This window comes from Diadema setosum, chromosome 21, assembly GCF_964275005.1.
Source record: "Diadema setosum chromosome 21, eeDiaSeto1, whole genome shotgun sequence".
NCBI lineage: Eukaryota > Metazoa > Echinodermata > Echinoidea > Diadematoida > Diadematidae > Diadema > Diadema setosum.
The window spans coordinates 15,281,999-15,302,312 of record NC_092705.1 but is presented as its reverse complement, the minus strand read 5'-3'; the positions used below and the strand labels follow the sequence as shown (position 1 = coordinate 15,302,312).

Sequence of the window (20,314 nt, the reverse complement as noted above, 5' to 3'; positions counted from 1 at the left end):
CCTACATGTATTTGCAAGAGTGCTTGGAAATATCACAATAATCTCACACCTTTTCTCCCTCTTTATTTATTTATTTATTTTCATTTGTATTTCTATCTATTTATTTTCTTTTTTGTTCAGCTGCCTTTGATCAGCAGCTGGATGTTCCAGGTATGGGCCGGACTAAGACGAGTCTCATGAATGTTCTCGTCCAGCTGCGCAAGTGTGTGAACCATCCCTACCTCTTTGATGGTAAATTTCCTCATCAGCAGAATCTGTCCTCTATAATGGGGTGCAGAGTAGAATGTGTAGATGTATGGTTGTTGCTGGGTGTGACGCATGATATACCATACTCTTTTGCTCTCTTATGTGTATTTAGAAAACTTAATGAAACTACATGATACATCAGTGAAGGCAGTGATATGAATTTTGACTCTGCTTGGAAGTGATTGGAAAATGTTGGACACATCGATACAATGTACACAGAGAGCTGCCTTGTCTTTGTGATACTATATGAGGCTTCCTGAAAACTTCAGTATTTCGTCATGTCTGTATTGGGAAATGCAAAACTCTCTTTGAGTTGGGAATCATTTGTGCCCATTGAGTTGTCTGTAATTGACAAGTTTCTCCCTGATTACTCTTTGGAAATTCCCTGAATTTGATAGATGAATGTTGGCACTCCTAAGTTTATGTATAGATGTGTTACAAAGTGTCCATCTGTATGAGTCAAAGTAGAGGTTTTGCACTCAAATTGTGTGAAAATGGATACTGCCAAACCAAATATATTTGTAGTATGAAACTTTCACAAATTAGAGTTGACAGCTTTTTCCATGGCGTGAAACTGTTAAGTATTGCTACACCTGCTTTCAATGCTTTGTGTAAACGAACACTTTTATGTGCATTTTACTTTCGCAAATCTTGGCCCCTCTCAAAATTCAGGTAAAATTCTTTTTATTTTACAATAAGTATATCTACCCACTCAAACAAATAGCGTATGTGTTACATCGGACATATGTATGTGTATGTGTGTTTCATTCATGTTTTCATGTGTCTTAAATGCTCATCCATTGTCACCTAAGGTGTGGAACCAGAACCATTTGAGCTTGGTGAGCACCTCGTCGACTGCTGTGGCAAACTCCACCTGCTGGACAAACTTCTCCTGTTCCTATGGCAACAGGGCCACAAGGTGCTCATCTTCTCCCAGATGACACGCATGCTGGACATCCTTCAGGACTACCTGGGGTACAGGGGTAAGTCAGGACCATGCTACAAGGGGCATGGGGGTGGGCATAGGCTGGGGTTTGATCTACCATTTGGTCTGGAGGCATGTAGGGTATTATCTATGTCATATAAAAGAGATTACTTGAAAGCAACATTACATTCAGATTGATACAAGATATTCTAAGGAAACAAAAAATTCCACTGACAGAATATTACGAGAAATTTTCTTTTTCTGTTTATTTATGTTTGTTTATGTACCTATCCTTTGAAAGACTTGCTGCATGTTTGGGCTTAAACATCAATTGATCTGTTCTTACTTGCATTTGTGCTATCTGAAAATCCTGTTGTCTTTAGAGGGATGTTTGTAACAGCATTTATCATATGTCAATACAGTACATGGGTATTTGTTTGATTTTGTCGTTTTTGATAACAACACACATGCACACACACTCTTTATCGTTGTCAAGGTGTACTATCCTTTTGACAACACTTAAATATCCTTTTTGTTCATTACTGTTTGATACATGACTGCACTTATGACTTATTGTTGGTAATACACTCCAAGAATGCTCAAAATTTTAGTGACTTTAAAGGAAGGATGAGCATTTAAATTTTTCATTTATTAAGATTTTGATCAGGATGTAGTTTTTGGTCATGAAGTTAAGTGAGTTTAAATTTTTAGAAGAGCAGATTCAGCCCAGACATGTGAATCAAAATTGGAAAAAAGACAGTTTTGTTTATAGACCAAAGCAAATATGCCTTAGCATGCATGTTGTAACAGGATTCCTCTAAATAGGTTTTTAACATGTCATGGACTTTTATAAGGGATTTTCATATTAAGAATAAAATTCATGGAATATTTCAGATATCCCTGTTGCTTCAGTGTCTTTCCTTCTCATGGTGTGCCGAGCTTGAAGTTTGAGGGAAAAGGAAGATTCTCCTGAGTTCTACCCATAGGTATGCCATCACGACAGAATACAGTATATTAAACACCAATTGTGTACATCATTCTTGGGTGCAGGCTATGAATACGAGCGGTTGGATGGGTCAGTACGAGGAGAGGAACGTTACCTGGCGGTCAAGAACTTCAACCAGCGAGATGACACCTTTGCCTTTCTTCTCAGCACAAAGGCTGGAGGTCAGGGGTTAAACCTCGTCGGCGCTGACACGGTCATCTTTGTCGACAGTGACTTCAACCCGCAGAATGACCTTCAGGCAGCAGCAAGGGCTCACCGCATTGGACAGACAAGGTTTGTTAGGGTCAGGGGTCAAAGATTAGGTTATGTAAAACCAATGTCAACAAGTCCTGCTGATATCATGTTTACTTCTAACTGCCTGCTAGTTAAACCGTTTGTGCTGAGCTTGTGTCTTTCTTGTACTAAATTACCTCATTTTCAAATGGTTCATGGTGCTCTTGTTACCTTGCCTAGTTATTTGACAAGATGAGTTTGACATGTTTTCTAATCTACTTTTCTTCTTCTACCCACAGGGAAAATGTTTTTATGAATGAAATATGTCACATTGTAACGTGCAGATCTTCCAAAATCTTCCAAACCCTGATGAATGATCAGAAAATCCTCTTTGTTTAAATGTCACTATATCAGAATCCCAAACTGATATAGACTGGCCAACAGTCAGTAAAAAGTCATTGATGTTCTCAGTATTAGATTGCAATCATTTCAATTGGTATTTGCCGAGGATTTTTTGCTATAGACTCAATTACCACATTCATTCCAAATATGCCAGCCCTGGTCTCTTTTCCTTCTGTCAGTTAGGAGGAAGATACTTGTAGAAACAATGCCTATTCCAGTCAGACAGAAAGTTCTATTTATAGGAAAAACTTTGTCTAAACTGTACGATTGTCTATCCCAAAGTGTGTGGCTTTCCTCCTTCTGCTTCTTTCTTTCTCTATCCCATTTTATTTTGTTTTATTTTATTTTGTGCCATGTCTTCTATTTTTGTTTTCTTTTATCTCATCATCATCTTCACCGTCATCATTATCTTGTGCTCTGCATAAATGATTGACATGTATCGTTGAGTTGTGTCCAAAAAAATGTCTATTTGTCAAGAATTTACATTTGGAAAGAAGTTTAAGAATCTGTTCTTATGTTTCCCTCTTCCATCTTCCATACACGTTGATGTGACCCCCACCAGACCTGTGAAAATCATCCGCCTCATTGGACGGGACACCGTAGAGGAACTGATCATGCGGCGTGCGGACGAGAAGCTCAAACTGACCAATGATGTCATAGAGGGAGGAAAGTTCTCACTGGGAACGGCCAACAGCAGTCTTGCAGAGAGTGCAACTCAGGTACCAGATATGCTATACACTGTATGTTGTATTTCACATGTAGATTAATAATTATAATATTTTTTTTTTTTATAGCGCATATAACAAATGAATGTTCCCTATGCGCTTTACAATCTCATCACAAATTATACTGTATTACAGATTAGACTGTATGTCTGCAGTTGATCTTTACATAAACGTTGAATTGTCTGGTTAGAAGTTTCTTGTGTATCATTGAAGTGCCTTAAGTTTAAAACTAAGCCTCTCTAGCTTCTTAGCCAAATATATATATATTTTTTTTTTCAAAGGAAACTGCATCTGTTTTAGAGTATGTTCCAGTGTATATAGAATAAGCACTAGTCCATTCAACACCTCACACTGTCTCTCTCCTCCCATCTCCAGTGTTCGCGTGTAAAAGGTTTGAATACATGACCAATTTATTTAGAGTCCAGTACCTTGTGACCAGAAATAATTATGGTATGAGGAGTGATTTTCTGTCCCTCCTTCTTGCGTGCTCTCTTTGTGTCTCTTTTTTTGTCTTCATCGAATCTTCTATCTTCTTTGCACAATGTGCGTGGTTGATGCAGGATTGCCAACTGTCACCCGTTGTCTTGGGCAAACTACAAAGAGGGTTGTGTCATTCTCATACTGTTTTCCACTATCCCCAGTTATTCGGTCCATTGAATTTTCAGTGGCTTGAATCCATGGCCTGTTTTAAAGGTCAAACACCTTTCTACAAGATGCAGAATAGTAAAACAAGATGTTTCCTTTTTCTCTGACTCCTCTCTCTCTCTCTCTCTCTCTCTCTCCGTCTCTCTCTGTCTCATCATCTGGTAACATTAATCAGTAATGTAAAAAAGTCTTGTGGAATAAATCGTACCAGCTGTTTGTTTAGCCCATTTTCAAGACTAATCTTTGGTATACCGCGGCAGGTGACTGTGGGAAATGCGTGATATAGAAAAATGAGCTCATCCTCAACAGGTTATTAAGAGGCAAGTGCATCACCATATCAGAGAAAATAGGTAGCTAATGACAATTTTTGAGTGTGTGCCATTATGTAGTACATCGAGTGATTTCCATTCCCCGATCTCCCTCTTCCTCAGCTATCTGACATGCTGAAGTTTGGCCTGGAGAAACTGCTCCAGTCAGAGGAGAGCTCCGTGGTGGACCTGGACCTTCAGACCATCCTGGGGGCGAGCGCTGGAGGGGAGTGGCTCCTGGAGGAGGTAGAGAAGACCGGCGAGAAGGAAGAGGAGGCGGAGGCAGAGGATGAAGAGAAGATGGACGTCTGTGAAGAAGAGAGAGGTGAGGATGGTTGTCAAAATGTGTGTTGATTTTACTTGAAATGGTACACCTCTAACTGATGTACATGTAGACTAAGCCAGAGAGAAGGAAAACATGAGAATGAGATGGGGGTGGGGGAGGCAGGAAGGAATAGGAAAAAAAAAGTATGTCATGGAGAGTAGTGAGGATTTATTTTGTTATTTTCATTTCATATGATGATAAAGACTGATACAATGCAGATTAAGAATAATGAGAAGGAAGATAAGGTAAACTAGGAGAGGGATGCAAAGACTAAAGTGTGTTAGGGAAGAGACATGTCAGAATTTGCTTCTTAGCTGTATTGATATCATATGGTAGGCTGGTTATTTATGTCGAAGGGCAGTTTTGTCAAATCAGAATAATTATGTATATATATATATATATATATATATATATATATATATATATATATATATATGTGGATGAAGGGCAATTTGTCAATCAAGTGCAACATCCTCAAAACCTAAAGCTGTATAGAAAGCAATGCTGCCATCAGAAGACACTCCTGAAATTTTACAAGGAATTACAATCAAGCTGTCAATTTGATGCGATTGTTTCAGCTTTCCTCATTGTGTGTGTTCAACTGCTCATTTTGGCTGTCAATTTTCTGCTGGTTAAGGAAATAGCTTTGTACATATTCTATATATTTATCTCTTTTAGTGTGCAATGAGCACTGCTTCAGTGCATGTCAAAGCTCTATGTTGACTCTTTATTAAAAAAACTGAATTCATCATTTTCCAGGTCACATGTACATCTTTGAGGGAAAGGACTACTCCAAGGAAACAAGTGCAGCAGACAAGAAAGCCTTTGAGGAGTTGGTTTCAGGTAGGTCACCTTTCACCCACATGGAGACAGAACTTCATCTACTATTCAATATGCCAGACTGAGTGATGCACCTGTGTTTGTTTGTTTTCAAGAGAGTTTGTCTTCATGTACATCATGCTTTCATGATTTACCTGCCACACGCATGCAAACACATGCACTCTCATAGCATTCAAAGCTAGTTTACACACATGTCGTTAATTTATCTTTTTTTAGAGAGAGACTGTCCCATATATTTAATGTATTGTTAAAGAAATTTGAAGTTGAGGATACAATTTCATTATACCTGTTGATGTCCAAAAATCACAGCATAGTTCACCTTGTTCACAGATTATTGGTGTCCAAACTCCCTGGTATTGAATTTAGGTACAGCATTGTATAAGGTGTGCTCATGTTCCTGCAGTGGGTGAGACGACATAATATATCTAGTGTTATGTTTCTATGTGTACAGTCCAGGTAGCAGCCGTTCAAGAAGAGGCACAGGGCCCACGCTCTCTCAGGAAGAACAGAACTCAGACAGGGGATGCTGCGGCACTGATGTCGGTGTTGCCGTCGGTTACCAGGAAGAGACGACAACTCACGGAGGAGGAGAAGGCTGAGAGGAAGAGAAAGGTCTGTATCCTTTTAGCTCTTTCTGTGCTGGGGACTTAGGGCAGTGTGTACAATGCTATGGGGGTTTTTGTGCCAATCTGTACTCAAAAAACACAACGAGCTAATTCAGATTTACCTTTTCTTACTAATCACTTGTGATTACATCATTACTAGGTAGTCATAAATGGCATACTCGAAGATATCATTACTAGTGTAGCACTCTGGCAAAGCTGCTGACTAGTATATATTTTTGACAGGTAGTTTATCTTTTCCTCATCAAAAATGAGAAAATACAGTTTTATGTTAATGATTTTTTTAATCTATTTATCATTTTTCACCAAAAATATGTTTTGCCTTTAAATATGAATATTTTTTTTTTATCTGGAGAGATTGGCACTCCTGCTACAGAATGTTAACATTGGGATTTGTAGCATCAAAATAAGAATTAGGAAGCTCAGCAGAGAGAAGAGGTGAAGTATAGTCGTGTGACATGGTTGATGGTTCCTTTGTTTTGTAGCAATGCTTTAAGGGACATTAACCCATTGAAGACTAGTCTCAAGTATCTGGGAGGGCGTCTGTGGGAAATGCGTGTTATAGCAAAAGCAGCCTGTCCTCAACGGGTTTATGCTGCGAGGTTGGCTGTGGTAGAAGAAGACCTATAAGTAGGTCTAGATGTATATGTATGTTTATGAAAATAATAGCATACTTTGAGGGCAGACTAATCATTTGTATTTTCTGATAGTTTTCTCTGTATTCACTCACTCCTATTGACATTTTGTGAATTTTGAATGGTGCAGATACACACATATAACAAGACATTAATGAGCAATTCGCATGACTGAATTTGTGGAATCTTGAAATTTTTTAAAATTTAAAAAGAAAAAGTTTCGTTGTGACCACCAAGACAATCTTGGTGTTACATAAATATTTGGGGTCATATATGATTAGTTTTCAAGTTTGTTTGTTTGCTTTTGTTTTTTGCATGTGTGTGGTGAACAGAGGGAGGAGAATGCAGCCAAAAGAGCAAAGATGATGGAGGAAGCTGAGATGCAGCGAGCTGAGGAGAGGAAACGGAGGATGTAAGTCTTCCCTCAACCCCCTGCCCCCACTGATTTGTAGTTCTCAGTTTTCTAATACCGTTTAAATGTATCCACTGCTTGAGAATAAAGTCCTTAAAGATGTGACACAATGAGAAGATTGTGCACAGGTTATGAAGTAATTGATGATCCACTTTAATACTATTTCTGCATCCTCATTCAAAGACTGCACTGTCCAGTTAATGTGATGTTTCCAAAAACAAGATATACCAGGACAATGCAGAAATACACAGTAAGCATGAAAAGATAAGGGGTGTGAATAAACTTTGGAGTTACCTGTTGGTCCTGCAATATTTCAGCTGGTTGTACATTTAGCACACAATGATGGGAGCTCACGTATTGCTACCGCAATCTGTACAGTTCATCAACAAAACATTTTCTCTTTTTATGCCTCCGCCAACGAAGTGGCCGGAGGCATTATGTTTTCGGGTCGTCCGTCCGTCCGTCCGTCCGTCCGTCCGTCCGTCCGTCCCGTTTTGTTTTTGTCGATATCTCAAGAACCGTGAGGTGGTTTTGCATCAAACTTGGCATGAGGGTATATCCTGGGGGGATGATACTTTGTTTGGATTTTAGGGTCACGGGGTCAAAGGTCAAAGGTCACAGGTTATTTTGTGAAAAAAAGGTTGAAATTTCATGTTTTTCTCCATATCTCGCAAATGGTTCAAGGTATCTTCATGGAACTTAGTATATATGCATGTACCGATGGGCAGTGATTATCTAGGGAAGTTGGGGGTCATGGGTCAAAGGTCAGGGGGTCAAAGGTCAAGGTCAACTCCTCAAAATATCACTACTTTCCTTATATTTATGCAATGCCTGAAGGATTTTTTTTTAACTTGATGTATGCATGTATAACCCAATATATATTCTGTGGGAAGTTTCTTGCCAAAAGGTCAAAAGGTCAAAGGTCAAGTGAAAGTGCTAAATTGCACTTCTTCCTCCATATCTCAAAAGTAACTCAAGATATTATCATGAAACTTACATATTTATGCATGTTCTACCTAACAGTGATTCTCTTTGGAACTGTGAGGTCAACTGTCAAAGGCCAGGTTTAGATAATACTATTTTACCATTTGATACTGAAATTATACTTTTTCTCAATGCCTTGAAAATTACTCAATGCATAAACTTATAAAAGGGTCAAAAGTCAAGTAAAAATCATCAGTTCCCCAAATACCTGCACTCTGATGTTTTAATCATTCATCCAATTGAACCTAGTTCTAGGAAAGTGAACATTCAGCACATTTGTGGCAAACCTGTCATTTTAATATTTTGCCAATTGTGTGAAACTGTCATCACACATTGTCAAGACATTGTACTATAGACCTATTAGGAGAACCATGCATTATGGCGGAGGCATACACCAGTCGCCGTAGCGACATTTCTAGTTTTCTTTTTTTTTTTTGGCCGTGATATGCTACATAGATCTCTCTCTTGCCATGGCTTGCAAAGAGAAAAATGTTTTCAGGAGGATTTAGTCATGTTGGTGTTTTGCTCCTCCCACAGGAAAGAGATGTGGGAGTGCAATGGATACGAGTCATGCAATGTTCCCATGGAAACGGATGATGAGGATGAGGACTCTGAGGGTGGAAGTTCGGGGCCATCAGGGGAGGAGGAGGAGGAAGAAGAGGAGAGTGTAGCAATCCAGTATGTCCGGGGTGATGTCACGCACCCCATCGTCACTGGTGCCCAGAATGCGATCGTAGTTCACTGCGTTGGTAGGTTGCAGTCTCCCTTTCAAGCACACAGTTCCATCTGTTTGTTGTTTGTTTTTTTTTTCCTTCTCTCTCTTCCCTATTTTAATTTATGTGAGTTGATGTCCCTGTTGATGTAATTTACTGACTTTTGTAAAGCAGCTTTGATGTGCTCTAAATGACCAGTTTTATACACCCACTTTCATTGTGCATATGGTGTTTGTGTCTGTGTGTGGGTAGGTGTGTAATGTATGTGTAAATGTGTAACTTTCATATGTTTGATAAAATTTTCTATGAGAAGAGACTTCGGACCTTTGTGTGAGGAGGGAGTTATTCACCATCTGTCTCATAAAAACAAACATACACAATGTGGAAATGTTAATGAGAAGGCACTGTTTTGAAGATTAAAATTTTAACAATTCTACGCTGAAGTTATGCAATAGCTTTCACTGTGTAATTTAAAAAAAAAAAAAAAAACTTACTGATATGCAACTGCCAATCCCAAATATAATCATTCCATGTGGGTTGCTGATTGCGTACAAAGTTACAAAAACTATTACAATTATTTAAAGTTTGGGCAGTCTGAAGATGAAGAATTGAAATGATATGAAGTCATCTGTTCTAAATGACTCCCTGAGACAGATGTTTGTCTTTATCTGCACATATTCAGCAGAAGTTTCAGTGTCATAAAAATTATGCATGGCTTCAAATCATTCTGTATGGTTACAAGAGATAAAAAGTCAGCACAGTGTATCATTAATGAAAGGCTTGGAATTTCATGCTTCTTCTTTATACTCGCCTGCATTTGCGTGATTAACGGTCCTACATACCTTTGGGAACAATGATTTTAAAAATTTCCAAGATATGACATATGATGCATATGTGTGGGTCTGATGTACCACAAAACATCCTTTCATGTACAAACTTTGCTTTAAAGCCTAAAAATAAGGAGATATCTGTATTTTTCTCAATAAACCGTAACTGGAGACGGTTTAGTCTGGAAAAATTTTTATTATAACTATTGTTCACATTTTGTATATTTAACAATACTTAACATTGATTTTACTGATTCAAATTTTTACAGGGGTTTCTATCCCTAACTCGCATTTTAGAACTCATCTGCAAATAGTAAATTATGCCTGTAATGTTTGTTCCAGATGACAGCGGCAACTGGGGACAGGGTGGACTCTTTACAGCCCTGGCACGCCGGTCACCCCAGCCTGAAGAGGCCTACAAACTGGCTGGAAAGATGAGGGGTGAGTGGGTATTTTTTTTTTTTTGCTGTGGATCTGGTAGTAATGTCTTCACTGCTTCCATAATGAAATGTATGATTTTTTTTTTTTTTCTTTACCAGTCAGCGTACTGTACAAGCTGAAATTTTCGCTGTGGTTTCATTTCTGCAAATTTTGCAAATCACATTTAAATTGCAAAAATAACAAGATGCAAATATAAAACCACATGAAAACAACACATGATAATACACATACTAAAAAAAAAAAATAATAATCAAACAAACAAACAAACAGACCAAAGCCATGCCAGCACTGGAGTGTGTGCAACTACTAGCTACTGTAGATCTCGCATGTTGCATGGGCCATCACAGACATGGGACAATATCTGGAACATAATGACCCACTAGTACAGTACTTCAAATGCAGAATACATTATTTGTTTCTACACTTGGATTCACTGGGTAAAAACATTCAGTAAGCATACTAGCATTGTCACTTGTTATTCATTCTTGTATTTATTTCGTGATAGCTGAAGTAACTTTTACTAGACCCTCAAAACTGTGAAATTAACAACACACAATGTCTAAGTAGTAATTTGGAAAAATTTGAGCTCATACAGTTTTGGTAGATATATGTATTTACCTCTTTCTGCTTTCAATTTATCCCTGTTTATGAGAAGTAGAAGAAACAATCAGAATTTGTGGTAGAAGAGCAGAATCTCTGTTGTAGCATCTCAGTTTCATGAAATATGTATCTTTTCATTTTGATTTGTCTGTGCAGATCTGAGCCTGGGAGATTTACATCTCATCCCTATTGATGATATTGAGAGCCGAGATGAAGGCAACGATTGGGTAAGTCATCAGAGCTCTGGAACTGGGTCTTATTTAAAGGTCTTGTTCTTTTTTTCCCCAGTTATGATGAGTGACTGTAGAATGAAATTTGCAGAAAGCTGTAATTGTGAAGAGTGTGACCATGATCATTGAGGATTGAACATCAAGAAGCTATTGTCTTAGTTTGGTATCAGGCGGAACTGCATTCCCTGTGTTATATGAGGATAGAACTCGATGCAGACCTCATTTCGGTTCTGCTCTTTCATCGGGCAGCTATGAATGTCTTACACTGAAGTCTGGTAAGCTGTGGATGGTTTTGATGCTACCGAATAATCCGAGTTGTCACAACTAGATCCATAGCCCTGTGCAAAATTTGTAGGCACATAGGACTGAGGAAGTTTTGTTCTGTTGATCATCAGTGTTGCTTCAAAAGTATTTCTCGGGATCCCTTTAAATTAAAAAAAAAATAAAAAAAGGTTGGAGTTTTTTCAGAGCTTTGAGTAATAACGTGCATCAACCCAAGCTCTGGCAGTTTTGTTCACCTATCTCCTTAGACTGGTGTCTTACCACATCTTTGCCTCTTGTATAGGTTGCTTTGATTGTGGCCCAGCATCGAGACAAGAGCAACAATCTGAGTGGGATCAAACTGACAGCTCTGGACAGGGGTCTACAGAGGCTCTACAGGGCTGCCAAAATGCACAAAGGTAGGGAGGAACATAAACTCTTAACTCGTTGAAAACGAGTCCCAAGTATACGTGGGCAAGCGTCTATGGGAAATGCGTGGTGTATCAAAATCAGCCGGTTCTCAACGGGTTAACATATCTTGAAGGCAGTTTGACCCTTAAATCAGTACCGTCTGTATGTGCAATTATTCATAATTTCCAGAATAATCAACAAATAAATATGAAGTGTGTAGAAAAAAACTGGCAAGAATGTAATCTTTCTCTCATTTTCAGTCAGTGAAAATGCAAATTCTGATGATATTGATTAGTCTTGAGTCTTCTCAATCATTGGTGTTTTGTTTTGTTTTTGTGACAGAGATGTAACATTGTTTCTAGCTTTTCTTGTTTGCAAGTCAAACGGACTGGTCTCCCTTTGATGTAGTCTTCCAGTTTCTAGACCATTGCAGTGCTCCTACTCTGTGTGCCTTTGCTTTCAGATAAACTTGCGATGGTATTAATGTATGGTTAGATCCTCCTAAAAGTTTTAAGTAAGGTGATGGAGACAAATAGCTTGCGAGCAACAACAGGCAAGTCTTAAAGGACAAGTTCACCTTCATTAACATAAGGATTGAGAGAATGCAGCAATATCAGTAGAACACATCAGTGAAAGTTTGAGGAAAATTGGACAATCGATGCAAAAGTTATGAATTTTTCAACTTTTTGTGTTGGAACCGCTGGATGAGGAGACTACTAAGGCTTGTGATGTCATATGAGTACAACAGTATAAAGAAAATGTAAAGAAAATTCAACATATTTTCACTTTTTTTCGCATAATAAAAGAGCACTTGACCTGCCTCTCTGTAAAGGCAATGGGAATAATATTACCCATAACATATAACAGTAACGAGTCAAGGGAATGTGTACTTATTTCAAAAGATGAAATTTTGTGAAATTCTCTTTATATTTTCCTTATATTGTTGTGCGCATGTGACATCATACACTGCAGTAGTCTTCTCATCCAGCGGTGACTGCACAAAAACTTCAGAAATTCATAACTTTTGAACGAATTGTCCAATTTTCCTCAAACTTTCAATGATGTGTTCTACTAATATTGCTACATTCTCTCAATCCTTATGTTAACGATGGTGAACTTTAGTCATCTCTAGACTAAAGTCAGTCTTTGACCATGATATTTGACTAAATTGTCATTGTTACGTCACTGTCTTTGAGCAGCCAGCGTCCACCTACCAAGAATAGGGCACTCAACACCAGCTTTCAACTGGTATGGGACTGAGAGACTGATCAGGAAACACCTGGCATCACGGGGCATCCCAACATCCATGTATCCCTTGACAGCGCTAGTGCTGAACATCATTCAATAATGTACTTTGTACATATACCGTACGAGCTGAAATTTTCGCGGTGGTTTTATTTTCGCGAATCGCAAATGGCCTTTGAACCGCGAAAATAACAACACAAAAAAAAATAACAACATGCAAATAAGTAAGTTCAGTTAGACCCTCGCAACCGTGAAATTAACAACACGCAATAATGTCCTCCAAGTAGCAATTCGCGAAAATATCTGTTCACGAAAATTTCAGCTCGAACAGTAGTTGCTATGTAGTATGTTTTTGTAATGTTTGATATGTTTAGTTGGGTTTTTTTTCATAAATGAAATGAAATAGGTAATGCAATTTTGTAATTGAAAAATATGCTTCTTCTTTTTTTATTAAATTTTATTTAGAATGACTAGCAATGAGCATGCATTCCGCGTGGATAAAAAGAGATAGAAAATGCCAAAATATATGTTTTTTTCCCTGAAATTTTATTTAAAATGCATAGTGTGGACAGATTTCCATAGAAGACTAGCATGTAAATTATAGAAAATTTAAGTGTGTGTCTAACATCTCTGACCGTTAAATACACCCATTTCAGGACCTACAAAATGTCTTGATGTAATTGAATAGAAATGTGGAAGATATTAGGGCCAGCAGAAGTGAGGATGACACAAAATTTGACACATAAAAGGGTGTTTATCCTTGACTCAGTAATATGACAAACAGTTACTACTACCCGAGGAGATCCAACAAGGGCCAAACTTCCACCCAACGCGATGCTTCATCACCATCGTCATCGTCGTCCTCACGGCGTCAGGATGAGGGGCATCCGAGGCCGAGGAAGCTAGCGAAGCATGACGGGAATGGGAAGGAAAGGTCTGAAGAAGCCAATGCCGGAGCTGGACTGGCCAACTTCCTGTCGGGCGTGGTCGCCTGCATCCAGGAGGGATTTGGAGAGGTGGAGAGGAAGAGACTTCGCCGCTACATCATAGCATATCCTTTGTTAGCAGTTTGTAATTCTTAGCATGCTGCCCAAAGTTGGTGTGTAAACTTTAGATGCATGCAGCATTGTGCGCTTTGACCATGTTTCTGTAATAACTGCTTCACTCAATCCAATAACTTTTATAATCTCATTTGCCCATAATGCCAATAAAGCTGCCAAACGAAATGTTCTTTATTATGGGAAAAATCAAGATCTGAGTTTGTTTGTTTTTTTCCTTACTTTCAAAGGGCACAGTGAGTTATGTCTGCTCCTCAAAAAAAAAAAAAAAAAAAGTTTTTAGGTAGGTACATTGTAATTTTGTACTGATTCAAGTGTGTTGTGATAAGCTGTTGAGCCCTCTTTGCGCCAAGACCTAGTGGAAAGGCACTATATGATAAACTCTAAGAAATTCCAAGCTTTTGCCAGGCAAAGTGAGAAAGGAGCATGTACAAAACTGAGCTAAATTTGAGCACAACACAAGATTCATGACAAAATTTGAAGCAGTCTGCACAACACAAGACTTGTGACAATGGTAGAGTAATTTTTCTTGCAAGCGTGATTATGACACTCTCCAGAATACAAGACAGTTACATTTTTCTTTGCAGATAACCAGTAATTTTATTGGCATAAATTATTTTCACCAGGTGGATGAAATCCACATGCAAATTTGCAAATGCAACACATGGTTAATCATCAGTGAATGCGTTTTCAGAGAGATATTGCATGAAGTGTGGCAACGTGTGAACATGAGCTTTTAATTTTTGCATCATGCTGGCATGTATTTTTGTCCTTGACTCTTTCTCACTTACAACGGCAGTGTGCAAGACAAATGTGATGACAGCACAACGCATCTCATTGTGCCAGATGAGTATGATGATGTAAGTATAAAATGTCCTTGTTCTGAGAAGACAGTAGATTTATAGCTCACTCCTTATGCAGACATGTGATCAAAGTGATGCGTGACTGAGTTAATACTTTCCAATGAAAAAAAAAATACAAAAATTATGTCCAAAAACAGGTCTTTCAAGACCTTCCAAGTTGAGTGCAAACTAAAATTCTTGTGTAATATTTTATATGTCTCGTTCATTGAATATAAGAAAATATGGTTGTAATAGAGAAATGTGTAATTGTTTTGTTGTAAATTTGATACAGCAAGCCAACTAAATTTCCCAATTTTTCACTCAAAATATGTCGTGACCTTCACAATATGTTTGTTTGCTTGTTTGTTTGTTTGCTGTGCTGTGTGTCATTGGGTTTATCCAGTTTGGAGGGTTGACAACTCTGGATTTGTGCTCTGTAAACCTATCGTGGAAGAAGTAATGCCAAAACCGGTGCAGTCTATTCATTAGATCAGTTTATGCATGGCTCACATGACTCATTTGAAGTGCCTTGATGCCCAAATTTCATACACTAAGCATTCACCTTGTGCAGATATTTTGACTTCAATGTAGGGGTTTCACATGGTGGTTGGCAGGCCTGCAATCATCTTGACACTTTTCCAGCATATTATATTCTGTGCTGTAGTTTCAGCAGACCATCATGTGGATGAGATCTCCTCGACAACTTTCCACAAGGATGTCGTGCAAAAAAATTTTCATGTGACCTTTAAAAAATTCCTGAAGTATTTTCATATCTACGTATAATAATGGCATGCAAATTTGTGTTTGTTTGTTCATTTGCAGAGGCCAATCACAGAACGTCAGATCCGTTATCAGTATCTTGCTTTTGTGTTATTTTTGTCCCCTCCCAATTGCAGGAACCCACCTCGGTGACAGCTTATTATCCCACAGTGAAAGTGGTATCGTCTGGATGGGTGTGGGACAGTGTTGCCCAGCAATGCATCCAACCAGAAAGCCATTACTCAATCGAATGACATATTGGCCACGGTCCACTGCATGCAGCAGATGCTGAAATAGTTTTGTATTGCCTTAGTTCTGCCATCTATTCATGCCCTCATGTACATACATGGTTTAATAGCAATAGAGAGTTTTCTGAACATCATTCTCCAATGATCATATAAACCATGAGATCATGATATAATCTTGATCACATTATATTACGGTGTATATTGTGAGGCCTAAAGATGCCTTGTAGTGCCAGTTGAGTAAGATGAGCTGGTATTATTAAGTTTTTAAGAATGCATGTATTGCATGAAGTAGTGTCTTTCTCAGGGCATTTTTACCTATGTCCTATGAGCAATACCAGTGTATGGTGTAGTCGGTAGAAAAGTACTGTAAAACGAGGAATGTTCGCATGCATTTTAAAGGTCCAGTTTACCTTTGGGAGCAGTGATTTCAAAAATGTTCAAGATATCACATTTGATGCATACGTGTAGATCTGTTGTATCATAAAACATCCTACCATATGAAATATTTGCAATAAAACCTAAAATATAAGGAGATATCAGGGTTTTTCTCAGTAAACCGTAACTGTATACGGTTTAGTCTGGAAACATTTTTATTATAACTATTGTTCACATTTTGTGTATTTAACAACACTTAACATCGATTATACGGATTCAAATTTTGACAGTGGTTGTTTCTATCCCTAACTCACATTTTAGAACTATTTTAAAGCACTAATGCTTTCATCTGCAAATGGTAAATTATGCCTTTAATTTCGCAAATTTCGCGAGAGCCAAGATTTGCGAAATCAAAATGCATGTGAAAATTCTTGTCTACACTATATGTATTGAATGTTATCAGCAACACGCAAAAATTTCATGCAGCGCAAAAGGCCGTGGGCTCCAATTCGCGAAAATATCATGTTTTACAGTATGTCCCCCATCATGACTACAGGGCTGAAGCTGTACCATGCATGATGATGCAAACATGGCACAAAGATAACATAGACTTCACTCTGATTAAAGGGTTGTCCAAACTCAGATATTTTGCCAACTGAAATAAGGACAACTAACTCTCATAGAAAATGAAGGGCTGTGTCACGTGTTTGACACCTATCTTTATTACACTCCAGTCTTAAGTTCTAAATTCTTTTTTCCACTGAATTTATTTGGGCATGCATGTCTACCCATAAGAAAATGAAAAGTATGTGGCAGATCTGCTGCAGACTTCCCGCACATCTGCTGCAGACTTTTCAGTCTGCAGCAAGAGTAAGCCGGAGTATGCAGCAAAACTAAACTTTGCTGCAGACCTGCCGCATACTAGTATGCAGCAGAAACAGTTTGTGGCAGATCTGCCGCAGAATAGTTCAGGCAGCGGGAAGGTATCCATATAGCGGCAAGGTTGGTGCAGAAAGAATCTTTGCCGCAGACTTGCTGCATACTGGTACAGGTTACAGTCAAGGCTGTGAGAAGGCTGCCACAATGTAATTAGCATAACGGTTTAGCATGAGTATGCCACAAGTCAACTGCAGGAGGAGACATAAAATATTCTCACATGAATTAAGGCAGCTGAAGGCTGCCACAGAAAGACACTTTGCAAGCTCACTTCACATACAGGCTGCGACAAGGTCTCCACAGACAGATCCTTGTTATCTTCTGTGTTTATTATGCCTCCGCCACGTAGTGGTGCCGGAGGCATTATGTTTTCGGGTTGTCCGTCCGTCCGTCCGTACGTCCGTCCGCTTTCGTTTACGCGATAACTTGAGTAATATTTACTGGAATTTTACCAAACTTGGTCCAAGTATGAAGTATGATGGGGCAATGATTTGATTAGATTTTGGGTGAAATCGGCAAAAGGTCAAAGGGCAAAGGTCAAGGTCAAATCATGAAATTTTTATTCTGAAACAGTAGACATGCGCATATTATAAGAACTTTGTAAAATATCGCTATGATTACACAATTTCAGTTGGGTAAAGACAAAAATTACAAATTTTTTAGCCAAAAAAGTTACGGCAGGAGTAATGCAATCTCAGGGCATACCCGATTGTGGTTGCTATATGATGCTCTGTATTTGTGTACATCAATTACAATATACAATAGCCATGGCAGTATCAATCACACAAGCTCCTCGCTGCATCACATGTAGCAGCATGTTCACTACATGCAGTTCATTACTGCTGTTAGGGCACAATTATTCGATCAACATATGCTTGGACATTCTACCAACCCACTGCTGAATGGAAAGGTCACTCCAGGAATAAAAGTGGTGTATTATGACCAAAATGATTTCACACTTTTGATCTCAAAATACTCCAAAACAACTCATTAATATCCTAGCAAATCGCATCAGCCAGACTAGTTTCTTTGTAGAGCCTTTCAGTATATTGCAAGCAAAGTCCAAATGGTGGAAGATGAATTTTGAGCTTGTCTGAGAACTATGTTTTAGCATTAAACATGTTGAAACCATGTGTGAAGTTAGTCTGCTGTATCACCCTATCTTGCCAAAAAAACTATTTTCAGTGCGTGTAGTCCTATGCCACGACTTTTGTTACATTCCCCAACTACTATGCTTTTACAGTATGGTTCACTTCTACATCTACACAATTTGCCATGTAAGTTCAGTTATGCAAATTCTCTCCCATAATCGAAAATTTGTATGTTTTTGTGGGTTTGCTTGTTTGTTTGTTGTTGTTAGTTGTTTTGTTTTGTTTTTTTGTTTGTTTGTTTGTTTTTGTTTTTTTTTTTTTGGGGGGGGGGGGGGGAGCCAGAAGTCCAATGTAAGATACCAAATAACTTCATGTGACGAATTAGGTGTTTCATGTAAAGTTTTTTATGTGCAATAGAATATGCAAATACCACGGTAAGACAATTATAATCTCAAGCCTGAATGAAATTGAGATTTATGTGTGGATCGACTTCAAGTTTTGAAGTTAAACAAAAAGTAAGAGTTTTCATTTTACAACGTGTAATTAAAAATATTTTGTATAAGGATAATTAATACAAAGCACCAAGTTGTTTGGAACAAGAGGGGGATTTCAACAAATGTAACGATAGTGTGAAATATTGCAGGTTGATTATATTTGAATGCTGGCATTCTTCATTAGTTAAAATGTGGTTTGCATGGAATAATTTTTCTTTTCCTGACCTGAATTTTCTTTTCCTGGATAAGATCCTGATCAGAATGCTCTGTCCGCTCTTAGACAAAAAGAAAAAAAAAAGAACAAATAGATATCTATATACATGTATCTTGTATTAATCTTCTCTTAGAAGATGAATGTAGACTCTATCTAAAGCCTAAATGACAGTGAATATGTATGCTTGCTTGCAGGCTTGTATTGTAATGAAACCATTTTCATTGTACTCATTTAAGACCAGCGTATTTGTGTTTTAAAGTTTGTTTGTCTGCAAAGATTTATGTAGGTGCCTTTAGTCATGTGACTGAACATTTGTATGAGAAGAGTTTATTTTCTAGAGCTTTCATTTTCATAGTTGATTTGACTATAAATAGTTTTATAACATGACTGATTTCTGACGTGACTGTTGCTTCTTTGTCATTACTTAATTAAAGGACAAATCCACTTTTATATACATAAGGATTGAGAGAATGCAGCAATATCAGAAGAACACATCAATGAAAGTTTGAGGAAAAATCGGACAAACCGTTCAAAAGTTTCAGTGCTGGCCTGTCTGGATGAGAAGACTACTACAGCTTGTGATGTCACATGCATAGAATGTATAAAGAAAGAATAAAGAAAATTCAACATACAGTTAAACTCGCCTAAGTCGACATCGCATATGTCGAATAATCGCGCAAGTCGATAATTTTAAAAAGTCCCGATTTTTCCCCATTGACTTACGTGTATTAATTCACTCATAAGTCGAATTTTTTAAGTCGAATACTCGCTTAAGTCGATGAAATTCCAAGAACACTTTCACGGAAAAACCATTGAATTCACTGTGCCTAAGTCGAATAACATTTTATTGTGTAATAAATCACTGTCAAAATCACGAGACGCCAGTTTTTGTTTACATACAGTATATACCAAAAGAAACTGCGTAAATAAACATTAACGTTTCATTAACGCAAGCGGTTTCACCTGAATCGTTAGTAACGCAAACTAACGATCGGGAAAATTAACGTTTGTAGCAACGATGAGTAACGATCCCTAGCGCAAATTAACGATGTTTCGTTAACATTAACGATAGGTAACGCAAGAACTCACGCGAGATTTTGGTTTTGTAACGAGACCTGGTGAAAGGACGACGTAGCCCCTGCCGAGTGTAGCGATCTATGCCTTATATTTAGCGGAGTCTTTTCGCGAATCGAATCACGATTTCGCGAATGGTTAATTTGCGACCGGGGTCACCAAAAACGCACGCCGGGCCACCAAAAAAGCCGAATGTTTGCCTTCAG

General features: G+C 38.2%; 1 protein-coding gene across 1 annotated transcript in view; it reads left to right on the top strand.

Moving 5' to 3' along the window:
• LOC140244186 (chromodomain-helicase-DNA-binding protein 1-like) overlaps positions 1-15,999 on the top strand; it is a 28,852-nt gene extending 12,853 nt beyond the window's left edge. The window contains exons 9-24 of the mRNA XM_072323818.1: positions 121-231; positions 1,059-1,229; positions 2,222-2,450; positions 3,355-3,511; positions 4,594-4,795; positions 5,555-5,638; positions 6,087-6,247; positions 7,226-7,305; positions 8,827-9,038; positions 10,172-10,270; positions 11,027-11,097; positions 11,666-11,780; positions 12,972-13,080; positions 13,802-14,068; positions 14,863-14,948; positions 15,833-15,999. Of these exons, the coding sequence (XP_072179919.1) occupies positions 121-231; positions 1,059-1,229; positions 2,222-2,450; positions 3,355-3,511; positions 4,594-4,795; positions 5,555-5,638; positions 6,087-6,247; positions 7,226-7,305; positions 8,827-9,038; positions 10,172-10,270; positions 11,027-11,097; positions 11,666-11,780; positions 12,972-13,080; positions 13,802-14,068; positions 14,863-14,948; positions 15,833-15,930 (2,252 nt within the window). The 3' untranslated portion in view covers positions 15,931-15,999. The remainder of the gene's footprint in view (positions 1-120; positions 232-1,058; positions 1,230-2,221; positions 2,451-3,354; positions 3,512-4,593; positions 4,796-5,554; positions 5,639-6,086; positions 6,248-7,225; positions 7,306-8,826; positions 9,039-10,171; positions 10,271-11,026; positions 11,098-11,665; positions 11,781-12,971; positions 13,081-13,801; positions 14,069-14,862; positions 14,949-15,832) is intronic.
• Positions 16,000-20,314: the final 4,315 nt, after the last annotated feature.